This window comes from Centruroides sculpturatus, unplaced genomic scaffold, assembly GCF_000671375.1.
Source record: "Centruroides sculpturatus isolate CEXI.00-Female unplaced genomic scaffold, Cexi_2.0 scaffold499, whole genome shotgun sequence".
Lineage (NCBI taxonomy): Eukaryota > Metazoa > Arthropoda > Arachnida > Scorpiones > Buthidae > Centruroides > Centruroides sculpturatus.
In genome coordinates this window covers 383789-399250 of record NW_019384801.1, presented here as the reverse complement: position 1 = coordinate 399250, position 15462 = coordinate 383789, and the positions used below count along the sequence as shown (strand labels likewise).

Here is a 15462-nt window from a genome sequence, read left to right as displayed (position 1 = left end):
GTCCGAAGGGCCTCGCGCCTCGAAGGTTTATGCATTACTTAAAAGCCGCGAATGCGACGAAAAAATTTTACACGTCATATAACGATAAATAGTTTGTCAAATTTTTATTCATAAAAATGCAGTTTCAACTGCTTTTTATTTTATAAAATCCGTCTTCTTGCGCCACCAGAGGGCCTTTATAACAATAAGTAGTCTGTTAGCGCTGGTCAGTAGTTGTCCAAGTTCAATACAAACATTTGTTTCTTCAAAATTTGATTACGATTTAAATACGGTATTTATTTTTAATATTACCGATATGTCATCGAAAAGAAAACGTGTTGTATTATCATTAAAAGACACATTAAAATATTTCTTTCGATTATCCGGATTTTTCCTTATCCGGACTACCTTCCTTTCCAATTAGTCCGGATAATCGAGGTTTTACTGTATTTGTATAAAATATTTTAAATAGATTTCTACAAATCTTACTTGAGTCAATTAAGTGAGAATAATATTATAAAATGTAATTATTTTCTAAAAAATTTCGTAATAATTTCTTACTTGACAATAATATCATGCAAACGAATATCTTTGGTCTCGGGTAAAGGCAAAATGCACAAACCAGACGAAAGAGTCAATACTCCTACTATAATAAAAGGAATGCTCCAGTTCACCTTTTCGTTCTGTGACAAATGCAATAACATTATATTTTAAAGTAGTATTAATAAATTAATCAATGTTAAAGATAAGTGTGAAGTCCTACAAGATCCTTCATAAAAAATGCAGCGATCGCTCCGATTCTGGCACATGTAGAACACGATCCGATACCCACATTTCGAACTACAGTCGGGTACAATTCTAAAGTATATCCATATATTGTACCTGTTTCAATCGATACGCAGAATCTGCACAACACTAGCAAGGCAACCCTCAGCCATATAAGATCTGTTTCAAAAAGACCATAATATTCAGATTTCCGATGAAATCATAGATGCTAAGACGTTTCAAAACAAAATTATATACTTTTTGAATTATAATTTTATGTTTTTAATAATAAAACTAAACTAATAGTTAGCGATATTGATTTCATGTTTACCTTCTGGAACAGCTGCTATCAGCAACGAAGTGATGCCAACTGAAAGGTATCCAAACATTAAAATACGTCTTCTTCCAAAGCGAGGTAAAATAATGGTCAACACACCAGAAACACAATATTGTAATGAGGAAAATAAAACAAAAAAAAGAAAGATGTTTCCTCCTGTGATATCTGCATTTAATGATAATGCATAGGCGTCAAATATTATTACTAACCTGAAAGTAGTGGAAGAAATTCAGTAGTGTGTTTAGTTTATTAAAATAAGTTAAAAGAAGGGAGTCAATTGGAATATGTCACTCCATTTTTATAATGTAAAACCGTTCTATTAATATAAGTTTTAATTTACAATTCAATTTTAAGAGATATAATACAATTTATTATTTGTATAAATTTTAAAAAATGCAGAGAATTATCTCTTCTAAATGAAAGATTACAGTAGAGCGTCGATTATCCGAATCAATTGGGGACTGGTGTTGTTCGGAAAATCGATATTTCGGATAACAGATTATGTACGAAAAAGTATATTAATTTATCCCATGTTGAAATTTTTCTCCGTTGCGTGTCGCTTCGCGTTGAATTTTCGTCGATGTTAAGTATAACGAAGACTATTGTATCGTTAAAAATAATTTTTTTATTTTGTACAAACAAAATAAATATATTGAAAAACAGTAAAAATTATACTTCAGAAGTTAATTTAGTATCAGAAACGTAAAATATTTGAGTAGCCCAGGACATAGTCAAAGATTGCAGCGCCACAGCATTGGCGAAAATTTAAATTTGCCGACTGAAATTCTTTCGGATAATTGACTTACGGATAATCGACGCTCTATTGTATTTCATACGAGATAATATCGAAAAGTCATGAAAAGTGCTTACCATAAGATGTACATGAGGAAAGTAATCTTGCGTAACTCTTTATTCCTGATCAAGTGCAAAAAGTTCATTTTCTTCTTATTGTCATTCTGTAAGAGTAAGATCAAATGCAGTAGAATAAACCGTATCTAGTTAGCAAGATTTTCATATATATTAATTATATATTTACAAGGTGTGACAATTTAATTACAGGACTGGTAGTGTAGCGCTGCAGTGTCAGCGTGCAGAAACTTTGCTATGCTTATCATAATAGTCCAACTATCTGGCTGCTTGTCTGAAAAGGTTTGTTCGTGTCTCGTAACTCGTTGTTTTTCTGTAGTCCATTGCTTTGAGAAAGTGATGTCACGCTTTTGTCATGGAACAAAAAGTGAACATTAAATTTTGTTACAAGTCGGGTAAAAAAGCAACAGAGACGTATGCCCTCATCAAGCAAGTTTATGGGAATGATGCCCTACCCGCTCTTGTGTTTTCGAGTGGTTTGCGTGTTTCAGGAATGGCGGGAAGACCTTGAGGACGATGCGCGCCCTGGACGACCTCAATTAGTTCGAATACCGGAAAATATTGAAAAAATCAGAGACTTGCTGCGATATGACCATCAAATGTCTATTCGGATGATAGCGGATACAACTGGAATAAATCTGGAGACAACTCGCTTAATCATCACCGAAGATTTGGGCAAAAAAAATCTGCTCCCGCTTCGTTCCGCCATATCACACTGAGGACCAAAAGCGTCTCCGGCCGGAAGCGTGTCAACAGTTTATTCAAGATGTTGTTGATGATCTTTCTTTACTGGATTCCGAAAATCAAAATCACATTGTAGGGACGAAGAATCGATGACCTGGAGGACATGCAGTGCAATGTGACCTAGGAATTGAGAGCTGTCAACGGAAGTGACTTTGCCAAGTGTTTCAAGAACTTGTACAAGTGTTATGAAAAGTGCATTGCTCTCCAGGGGGATTACTTTGAAACATATTAAAAGGGTTTTTCATTATATGTTTTTTGTGTCTTTTTATTACCCCAGTCCTGGAATTTAATTGTCACACCTTGTATTATCACACCTTATATTATACACCAGTAGACTTTTCAGGAATGTATTTATAAGGACCATTTATTAACATGGTAAAGCCGACTGCATTAAGGGTGATCTGATTTTATTTATTTATTTATCCATATTACTATTATATTGTGTAAATAGAAAGGGCCAAATCCCGGATAGATCTGCGGTTAAATACAATTACAACAAATCTACGCAACTCTTAATTTTGACAAGGAACATACAAAAGTAACTATTTTTTTCATAAAGGACCATAAAAATCATCAAATAATCAGTTAGTTAGTCAAAACTTAATATACAGTACTATAAAAACTTAAGGTTCAACATAAAATGTGAAACGAATTAAAAATTGCAGTAACATGGAACGTTATACGGCGATTAATTTGACAAAAACATCTGAAAAAATATATTAAAGCCTCTAGATACGGTTTCCATTTATTATTTTGTACAGCAGAAAGAAATATATTAGAAATGTTTATATACGACCTATACCCCATTTTGACTCTTTCATCTGTAGTCAGTGAAAAAAAGATGTTTAATCTAATTCATCGTTGGTCGATCACAACAGGAGAAAACAAGACACATTGTGAAAAACACAATTCCGACGACGTCATTTATCAAAAAAAAAATGAAGATTTTCCCATGTACTATGTAACTAAGGTGTCAGCCTCTCGTTCTGAAGAACTGGAGGCTGATGCCTTAACCTCCACTGCCATAACTTATATGGCATTTTCTGTTTTATTTCCAAACACAAACTGAATTTGTTTTTTTTTTTTAATTATTTAACAAGTCACTTCGAATCACTTCAATCAAATGAATTTTTAGAAATATTTTGAAAATATGATTATTCTATTACAAATCATCGTCATTCAGTAGAAAGGTCAAATTATGTATTATTAAAATCAGTTTACCGTTCTAATTTTCCAATAAAGTTCTTCAATAATTTCGGATAAATCGTCCGTGTGTCTTTTATTCTTTTCCATTATGTTTCGTATAACGTCCTGGGCTTTACGTAATCGACCGTGAGTTAGCAGCCATCTCGGAGACTCCGGTATAAAACTAATGCAAGACATATTTTCATAACATTTAAAAACAATTAAAATATTAAACGAACATTACCTGATGAGCAGGAGCGTTATAATAGATGGCAAAATGCAGCATAATTGAATATAAGTCCAATCTTTGAGGAAGCAAGATACTCCGGTAAGTAGAAACGTCCCCGTAGTATAAAAGAAACTCTTAATTACTATTACCTTTTCTCTGTAGCTTGGTCCGACCACTTCCATAACTATACACAAAGATAATTTAATATTGTTAACGTTATATTTACAAAAACATTGTAAGTGAAATATCAACTTAAATATAAATGTTCACACGAAAATATGCATATGACTTGTTCATGGTAAGTGCGTATTGAATTCATGGCAATCTGCATTAAATACACGTACTTCAGTTGAATGATATAACTTAATACAGTATATTAAGCAAGACCCTCATAAAGTTAACTTTACATACTTGTTCGAAAATATGAGATTTTCTCGCATTGAAGCCAGAGAATTTCATATTAATTTAACTGATAGAAGCAATTTAACTATTCTTTAATGCATCCATGCGTATTAATAACGTTCTCTAACTTTTCATAATTGGAACAACTTAAAATTGTACAAAGTAAATTTATATATACAACAGAATAATACAGAACTGGCGAATTACAAAATTCGTAATTATAACACGCTGTTACCCGCGGCTTTGTTCGCGCGAATTTTGCAAGCAAACCCTATTTACATTCAGTATTTCAACAACCATAGTAATTGTTATATAACACCTACTGCCGAGTATGATGAGAATTAAAGGAAACTCTTTTTTATTTGATGAATTTTCTGGAACGTTTACAATCGTTCTATAATAGAACCAATATGCAAAAAGAAATTCGAATTTAAAACGGTTCGAACATTTGTTTAAAAAATCGAAATATATAAAAAATATTTGTAACTGAAATATTATCAATTTAAAACACCTAAGTACTCAATGAAGACTAAACGTAATTAAAAACAAGAAAAAAACGCATCTAAAATAGTATAGTAGAAGCGGTTCTTCAGGTTAAGCCTTAATGCTTTTCCTCTTCCCTTGCGGGGAAATTTCGAAAAATCTTTCTTAGTGTGCGTTTTCATGAGGTACCCTAACTGTATACCGAATTTCATTTCTGGGTTCTGAAATTTTCTAGAAAAAACTGGAACATTCTCATTTAAGTGTCACACATTTTCGAAGTCAACCACTTTCAAACCTATCTATCAAACCCTTATAGCTATCGAGACGCAACCACTATAGTGCACGATGGAAGACTTGGGGCTACTACCACATACAAACACCATTCATGTACGATGTATAGTTTTGGCTGCAGAGTGACGTATAGCAACATTTATATGTATATATACAATACACTCCTCAGTAACGTGGGTTCCTATAACGTAGATTCCTATAACGAGGCGAAAAATTGCGACAGTATTCGTATAAAGACGCTAAAAGGGACGCGTAAAATGCGGTAAAACGTCATCGCCAACTTCTCATCGCAGACAAGCAGCCGAACTACTTTCCGCCGTCCAGCGCCACGCTACGAAGAGTTTAGGCGAATAAGTTGAGTTTACTATCGTCTGTACAGTATGTAAATTAGGTACCGTAAGTCTAATACAGTACTGTAATTTTATATATTTCTTGTGAAAGAAACATTTCTTATTCAACGGCCATAAAAATTATTTCAATTAATGATGTCTCCAAAGTTCAACGAATTTTTCGCAAAAAAATAACATCAGAAATTGCGGCCGCCGTTTGGTGCGCTGCTCCGCGACAAACACAAGCTTAAGCAATGGCGATGTCGAACGGTGCACACTCGGTAAGTGATCCTACAATGTTTTGTTTNGATAGACCTCATAGTGGAAGTTTATACACAATCTATCCTTATTATGATTTTTTGTTTGTATTGTCTTCAATACCGGGTATGTTAAATATTGAATGTATTGTTTTTCTTATGTATAAAAATATTTTATATAAAACGTAATATTTTATACATGCATGCACACGCATACACACATATACTATATACAGTATATATATATATATATATGCACTATAGATTTTAATTGTAATGTTTTTTGATAATTTATTGAGAAAAAAGGTTGAAATATAAAAGATTTAAATAAGATTCCAAAACTTTAATATCTAACCAATCTTAACCTAAATCTGTATACATAAAAATGAATATATGTAGGTCTGCCCTTCAAGCATTATTGCACCATTTATCCGATTGCCATGAAACTTTGGTAAGTTGTTTAATACACTTCCGCCAAGGTTTCTGGAGTAGTACGTTTATCCTACGATAGGTGGCACGCGTGTATACGAGTATTTCACCACCGTTAAGAGTTGAAACTTGAAATTTGGTACACAGTTAGGGTAGGCTACGTCACGAGAACGCACACTAACAAAAGATTTTTTGAAATTCCCCTTCCCTCTCCCGCGAGGAAAGGGACAGGATTAATTAAAATGGGGAATACCTCAACTTCCCAACTTTAATGATGACTTTATGTTTATTTCTATTTGTAAATGATTGTTTCAAATATGCATTTGTCACGTCTTTTCGTGTATATTTACACACGAACAGAATAATGCACCATGCATAATGCACCACAAAGGCTTTAGAAAGGCAGCCATGTCTCCAGTAAAAGCAACATAAACATTTTTAATGTGTTTTTTTTTTATTAATTTTTTGAAATATTTATGATGACTAACGGTTGATTAAAAAATTATTTTTATGAAAGTTTAATTTGGAAGAAAATTTTGTAATTATGTATGATTTTAATTTATAGTATTTTTAAAATTTTAGGATTGGTATCATTTCGTGAACCATCAGGAACCTATTTTTTTGAATTACTTACTGCAGTATTGAGAGAAAATGCACATAAGATGGATCTGTTAAGTATGTTAACAGTTGTCAATAAGAAGATAAGTTTAAAGTTCGAATCGAGTAATGAAAAGATACAAGTTCCTCACATTCTTTCCACCCTACTTAAAAAATTATACTTTTTATGTGATAATGAAAAATAGAAAGAAGAATTTATCAGTGCATTTTAAAATTTTCTATTATAAACGTATATTTTTTAATAACATAATTCAAGATACTGTATTTTAAATTGGTTTATACTTAAAGATACTTTATATATAATCAATTTACTTTCAATTGCAATTTAAAAATTGTACCTTGTGTTATTTGTTATTATTGTTAAAACAACATACCTTGTAGAATCTTTAATCTGTAAAAGTATAATATAGAGATTTATTTTTAAAGCAATCTGGATATGCTATTGTTCTTACATTATTATAATGGTAATATATTAATAAAATAAAAGTTATATAAGTTCATTGGATCTTATTTTTCGACGGTTTAGTGGATCTTTCTTTATGCTCTAAAATAACTTTCCTGGCTTGTGGTCAGGAATGAATTCCTGTAATCTTTACTGATATGAAAGACTCGGATCCATTAGAAGACCCCATAATAATAGCAGAAAATTTGGTTTTCGTTGTTAAATCATCCATGTATTCGGTGCAATCCACCTGAGTGTTATGACGTTTTGAATTATAATAACGACGATCGATATCTGAAATCATTTCTTTTGTTTCTTTTTCCATTTCTTCTCTATCGGGAAGGAATACATTCTTTTTGAGAACTTTTACAAAACACCTGCATTGCATTTCAGAAATACGAAATGCACCTCTGTAAGGCTGAAATAAATCAATGGATGCTTTAAATGAAAAGGAAATCTTAATAATGAACTAAATGATCTAAATTCCTCTCTTTGACGATTAATAACAAAAATGTATTTTGACATTTTCGGGTGTTGTTTTTTTTAATATAAAGCCAGACAGTTGCTTCATAAGTTCACAGAGTTTGGTGAATTTCGGTTCAAGTATGGAAAAGTAACCCGTGTTCAAATAAAGGAACCATATTTACCCCACTACGTTACCTACCTCTTTGATTGACTACTGTAACTGCATGCCTGGTTTCTCTACCGATTGAACCAATTGTCCTTCCTTTTCGTTCATATGTCAGCAGTTACGCTGCCATCGCAAATTTTCAACTTTTATGTAACTATTTCAAATATATTTTTATTATCCGAATCAAACAACTCACCGTCATTCCAACGCCATGTTGGAAACGAAAAACAACTATTTACAATGTACGTCGAGGATAATATTTCCGTTTGTCTGCATTAAGAGAACGTTAGCTACGTTTCAAACAATTTCTCGCAATCACAGTGAAAATCGAATACGACATATTATTTTATAACTAGACACGAAGGAGAAAGCTCACTGTTCTCTCCAACATGGCGTCGAACTGACGGTAGTGACGCTACTAAAAAAAAAAAAAAAGACCGTCATAAATTACTAGTTATAAAAAAGTATATTTTACATGCTTCAAATATTACCTTTGCACACCGTGACCGCATATGATTTAGTATACAAATGGGTACTTATGCAGTTTGGTGGTACAGCTGCTTGAAAGGTTTTCTCCCATAAAACCATTCTAATTTGACTCGAACATTTCCAAAACACGTGGAATTTTTTAGGGATGATCCATGCTATAAACAAAAAATTGTAGGGTATACTTACCGAGTGTGAGCCGTTCGAAGACGTCACTGTTTAAGCTTGTTTTTGGTATACGCGTACGCGTGTTATGTGACAATTCTGGGTGTCATTTTCTCACGCGACGACTCACTCACCCATCTCTGACGTGTTTCCGGATAACTTCTCGCGGTAGAATTCGTTCTTTGCGCATTACAGTGCAGACGTAACGTGATAGATTTACATAATATTTCCTATCAAGATTTTTAGGAGTCTTTCCGCTCTCTTTGAAGCTTAATAACTCCCGTATCTTTAGTCAACAATTTCTGAAATTTTGCAGGTAGGTTTCTTTATTAGGGGAATTGATGATATTAAATTTTGGTGAATAAAGGTGGAAGAGGTGAGGTAATAATAGGAGTCGTACTTGTGAGAATACGGACGAGGGTCCAGGCCCTCTAATCGTCAGATCTGTTAGACCTGCTCACTTTGTCACTGGATGGGTTAATTTTTACAGAACCCGAGTGGTAAGATTCTGTGTGGGTTGTGCCTTACTGGAGGGGATGTCTATATGGGCTTTAAGCTGGAGGCTGGACGTCCCGATGGGTTGGCCTTATAGCATGTTCTATCTGGGATGAACTGCCCCTCTATGGCAAGGTCCTGGGAAACTGCCCCGAGCAGGGGCGGACTGGCTCTTAAAATTTTTGTTTGGAAAATTTATTACCAGCCCACAAATAAAAAAAAATGTATTTTTTTTCTATTTATATTTAAATATATTCAAAATACAACATTGGCAAAAATTACAATAAGTACAAGTCTATATTGTACAATATTAATTTTTTATTTAGAAGTTTGCTTTGTTGAGCAGTAATATTAACGACATCATCAGAATGTATTTCGTTTAAAAAAATTCTTCTTCCACTGACATTAACATGAAGGCTTCTAGATTTTCTTGAGAGATACTTATAAGTATCTTAGCTTGCTTTTAATTAATAATTTTAACATAGAAAAGCTTTGTTCACTGGACACTTGTGTTACAGACATAGATAGCAGATATTTGTATGCTTGACCAAGTATAGAATGAGCGCCACTTAACATGTTATATTTGAATAATATATTATAACAACAAATAGAGCAATTTTTGCAAGCAATGCAGTGAGAGGATAAAATCGCATCTTTATTAGTTTCTACTTGATCATCAATAGAATGTTCATTTTCGTTTAATTTTATAAAAGTTTCATTGACATTTTCCTTTAAAATACTGTATTTCATGGCGATTTAAAATGTTGCAATTCTGAAATAATATTGTGTTGAGTAACTACTAAATTAAACTTTAATTTAGTAAACTAAATTTGCTACTAAATTAAAATACTGCTTAATTTTTTAAATGCGTTTTCAGGAATATTTAGTGACGGTCCCGTAAATTTTGGTCTAATGTGCTTTGAACTCGTTGTAAGATGACAGTCGAATTCTCCCCGGTTGCTCTCTCTCCCACTTTCCCTGATCTAGATCGAAGACGTGTGAATTTGGTCCTGGAATGCGACAATTAAATCGTCTTACACTCGTTCTTGTTTACGAAATAAATTACCGATTTATTAGCTTTAGCTCGACAGTCAGTTTCCTATTGGAGAGGGGATGAGGTCCCCGCCTCACACTACAAAATAGATTATTTTTAATTAAATCGTTTGGAATATAGAGAAATTATTATTGAATAACATTTTTTACTTACCTAAAATAAAGGAAATAATATAAGTGGCCATTAAATTTGTTATGACTACAATCATCGCATTTCTATAGTTTAGCATTAAGATTTATAGGAGTGGTGAATAGTTTCAAGCAATGTAAACAAATGACCAATTTTCTCTCTATTTAGAAGGTAGTTTTGATTATTTTTCTCCTAGGATGCTTTCTGTTTGGACTAATGTAGTGTTTGGTTCAGATCGACCGAACTAATTTAACTTCGGATACGGGTAGGGCCGGATAAAATGATACAGGCCTACACATATACCTATATTATACACTTTACTTAACAAAAAAAATATATATATATACAGTAGAGCGTCGATTTTCCGAAAGTCAATCATCCGAAACGTCAATCATCCGAAAGAATTTCAGTCGGCAAATTTAAATTTTCGCCAGTGCTGTGGCGCTTCAATCTTTGGCTATGTCTTGGGCTACTCAAATATTTTACGTTTTTGATACTAAATTAACATCTGAAGTATAAATTTTTATTGTTTTTATATTTTTCAATATATTTATTTTGTTTGTACGAAATAAACAAATAATTTTAAACGATACGATAGTCTTTGTTACGCTTAACATCGACGAAAATTCAACTCGAAGCGACATGCAACGAAGAAAAATTTCAACATCGGATACGTTAAACTGTTTTTTCGTACATAAATCGGTTATCCGAAATATCAGTTATACGAACAACCCCAGTCCCCAATTGATTCGGAAAATCGACGCTCTACTGTATATGAATTTTTTAAAATTAAACTTGACCAAACGGTACATTATGTACATATTTATAAAAAACGGCCCAAATTGTATACGGCCCATGTGGAATTTTTAACATTTTCCATATGGCCAGCCCGCCCTTGTCGATAGCTATAAGGATGCGGGAGATATGGGGCTGAAAGTGATTGAAAGTGGTTTTCTATTTCGAATGTTATGTTCGAATTTGTTCGAATTAAATTCGAACATAAAATTCGAATATTGGTTCGATTATAAAACGATTGTAAACGTTCCAGAAACGTTGAAAATAGTTCGTTTGACTGGACGTAAAAATTCTCTAATTAGTGTGGAAACGGGGGACCTAATTCTTGCATTCTGTGAAAACGAGTAAGATTGGCTATAATGTAATTGTCTTAATCTTCATTATCGTTACTTTTTGCCCAGCGAAGCTGGTCCTTGCAGCTAGATTCTAGATTACTTAGAAAAACAGTCTTTTATATGTAAAAAACTATATTACATACAAATAAAAACCCAGCGAAGCGGGTCCTTGCAGCTAGTTATTATAATAAAACTGACCTTATTATAATTGAAATCGTTGAAATTTTTCTTTTGATATTATAAATAAATAAACGAAGCAGAAATTAATAGAAGTATTTATAATATATCAACACCACAATAAGATACCACTTATCTGCAGCTTGTTTTCTAAATATCTGATGAATAGAAATTAGTTGCTGAAACGTTATTTTTCTTTCAAATTTTATAATACAATTGTCCTTGACAATCTCATGAATAAAATATTCTATAAAGTACAGTTAGTGATGTCATATTAACGAAGTACATCTACTTCTCATTCGGTTACAGCAGAGCGAAACTTTGTAATTACTGAAGACAGGTATTCCCTATTAGAAATACGCTATCCTCCATCTCTTATTAAAATATTGTTATGCTCTGTATGGATAAAATATCACAGTTACCACCGATCTAAAGAAAATATGACTATTATGTTAGGTTAAAAAATTTTCCTCATAGTAGAACGACTTTTGTTGCTTGTAGTTTCGTGTAAAACCTTTTGTGAATTTTTTTATTTTGATTGAATTAATTAATATGCGATTTATTGATGTATGTAATATTTTAGTAATATTCATATATGATATATAAACATATATCAGCCCGAAATGGGTGGCATACTTTTCCTTGCGCATGAACGTCTCCGGTCGTCGCCTGAACAATTCAGCTTCTTCGATCTGAGAGACGTCGAAGAGATCGTCTAATTCCGACAAAAGGTATGCGTAGAGTGACGTCCAGTCGATGGCCGGCAATCGATAGTGGACCATACGATGGTCGAACAAATTTCGTTCGACGGCGCCCTCGATCAGATTGCTTTGAAATGATCCGCTTTGCTCCCGGCTTCGGAACAATCACTGTATTAGGAAAACGAGTATTGTTCGCTGTCATCGTGAATACAAAAAACAACGGTCATTCCGTTCAAGTTTAATTCGTGCTGATAATATCTGAAATATATAATGAGAAAAACACTGTAAAGAAAGCGATCCATATATTAAAACTTTTGTGGAGTATAATTTCTTAGAAATAAAAGAATTTTATCATACATTAATTAGCAATTTCCTCTTAAAAGAGGAAATCAAAAGTAACTTACGTTTGTCGAGACAGAAAAGAAAATTACGAAACATACGAACGAAAAAAATTATATTATAGTATAAAACACGAGTGAGAATAATAATTTTTTTGTGTAATTTTTAGATAATAGTGTATACAAAGACGACACTCGATACTGGTATTACTATCAATACTGCCAATAAATGCAAATCTTGAAGGTTACGATCCGTATTATTGATAAAGCAACGGATTAAAGTAATTTTACTAAAGACAAACGAGCATACTATTGTACTTATTTCCTCTATTTCTCTTTTAGATGTTTGGCAAATGTTTCTAACAACAAAAAACTGACGTACGATAGACACTAACAAAAATTTTGTCGTATATATTCTGATGTTAATAACGATAACCATAGCTATGTACTCGTGAAATATACAGAAAATTTCCTGCCATATCGATCTGTTATATTCGAAAAATCTAAAAGAGATGTACCGGTACCTATTAATAAAAATGTCAGTTTTACTTTAGTTTTTCTGTAATTTATAGAAAAGTTTGTGAGGTTTGAAAAAAACTTTGGACATGTGCGGTTTTTTACATAATCTGATTCAATCCCTCATTATAGGGATTGAATCAAATTACTAGTATCATGCCCCTGAACATCATACTTTTCAAGTTAGTAACAAAAGCATGCCAATGATGTACTGTACGTAACTCATTTCAGGGGTAAAGTATTTGAATTGAAATAACATTATACAGTTGATTAGGGCCTACTGGCCCAAAGCTTCTGACCTGTTGTCTCGTCTTTCATCTATCTAACTCCTTCTTAAGATTGAGAAAGAATAGACAGACAGTAAGACGGACGACCTTGGGAATTTATAGGTCTACAGTTTTTTCAACAGACCCATGATAATGTGAGTGTCATAAAATAGATTTTTATTTGACTGATGAGAAGCTTTATGCCCGAAACGTGCAGATGGCACGTATCAACTAAAAAGAGATAGAAATAAAACCAAGTGTTTATTTAAAACTCACATTTGAGTTAGAAGTCCAACAACATAGATTTTGAACTTTATTTGTTTTATGTTAGTCTATACGTTTGAGTTCTTTGCAGAGGTGATAGCATTTTGTACGTTTAGAAAGGATGGAAACGAATGATACGGTTGCTGAATATTTCCTTACTGACTGATAACGTTAATAACGTAGCTTCTTTATTTGTGTCTGTTCGAATAAATCTGTGTAAATTAACATTATTTAGGTATACTTGAAATACTTTTTATATTAGGCTAAATATTTTTAACTGATAACTCATGTTTTGAATTAACCAAATTTATTGTAAGTGTTATTCGCATAAGGGAAAGAAAAACACGGGCGAAGTGCCTTTACGTAATTTATACGTAAATAAAAAGAGTTTCCTACATAAAGTTCTCCCAAGAAGCATCTCTTGGCGCTGTGTTTTATTGCCGCATCCTGTCAATCTAATAACTTGATTTTATTGTTGTTATTACTTTTTCAAATAATATTCAACTTTGCTAATGAAATGAATATATGTTATATATCAGTATTTATTTCTTCTCTTACAGTTGATGTGTGTTTTTTCACCGAAAATGCATTACTATCGGAATCAGGTGTTTGTACCGTTTATCCGTTTTACTTTTTGTTCAAACAATGCGTACATATCTTCTACTTTACTAATAAAAACAAATGATTATTGAATAAAATTCTCACTTTTTAACAAATGATGATCGAATAAAACTCTAACTTTTTAAAATACAATAATACCTCGACTTACGCTACCCCGACTTACGCGAACCCGAAGTTACGCGATTTTCAAATCTCGCCGATTCGTCTTTTGTTTGAGCGCCACGCGACTCTTGATTACTCACTCCCCCCACACTATTGTTCAGCTTACATGTTCAATCCTGTCGCGAGGAAACGACACATAGCTACAATTTATTTTATGTTATTTATTTCTGTGTTTGTTATATTTACGAAGACTCGAAAGACCCTACTATGCCATCCAAACGAAGTAAAACCGATTCTTCTGCATTAAACAGAAATAGAAAAATTTTATCTTTGGAATGTAAAGTTAACATTATTAATCTTGATATTCTGGTTTAAACTTGACATAATTTTAATCTTTTTGTTTAAACTTAGTTAATTTATAATCTTTTAATGTAATGTTTGTTTAATCTCGAACTTTTGGTTTAGCGTTAGCGTTTTTTACGTAACTTTGGTAGTTATATACGTCGTTCACGTCACTTTGGTTGCCATAGGCGTCATTTATATTACTTTTGTGGCAATAAGCATTATTTACGTCACTTTAATGGCCATAAGCTTTGTTTGCGTCACTTTGATTGCCATAAACATCGTTTACGTCACTTTGGTGGCAATAGGCGTCGGTTACGTCACTTTGGTGGCCATAGGCGTCGTTTACGTCACTTTTGTTAACATAAGCGTCGTTTACATCACTTCAATTGTTATAGGCATCGTTTACGTCAATTTGGTAATCATATATGTCGTTTACGTCAATTTGGTGGCCATAGGCGTCGTTTACGTAACTTTGGTGGCAGTAGGCGTCGTTTACGTCACGTTGGTAATAATAGGCGTCGTTTACGTCACTTCGGTGACCATAAACGTCGTTTACGTTACTTTTGTGGTTATAGGCGTCGTTTACGTATCTTTAATGGCCATAAGCGTCGTTTACGTTATTTTGGTAGTTATAGGCGTCGTTTACGTTACTTTAATGGATATAGGCGTTTTATACGTAATTTTG

General features: G+C 32.9%; 1 protein-coding gene across 1 annotated transcript in view; it reads right to left on the bottom strand.

The window, feature by feature from the left end:
* Positions 1-536: 536 nt before the first annotated feature.
* The window catches only part of LOC111629538 (organic cation transporter protein-like), a 49856-nt gene continuing 34930 nt past the window's right edge, over positions 537-15462 (bottom strand). Inside the window, exons 11-16 of the mRNA XM_023373455.1 lie at positions 4122-4290; positions 3914-4061; positions 1952-2037; positions 1076-1290; positions 743-924; positions 537-662 (exon numbers count right to left, since the gene is read on the bottom strand). Coding sequence (XP_023229223.1) covers positions 537-662; positions 743-924; positions 1076-1290; positions 1952-2037; positions 3914-4061; positions 4122-4290 — 926 coding nt within the window. The remainder of the gene's footprint in view (positions 663-742; positions 925-1075; positions 1291-1951; positions 2038-3913; positions 4062-4121; positions 4291-15462) is intronic.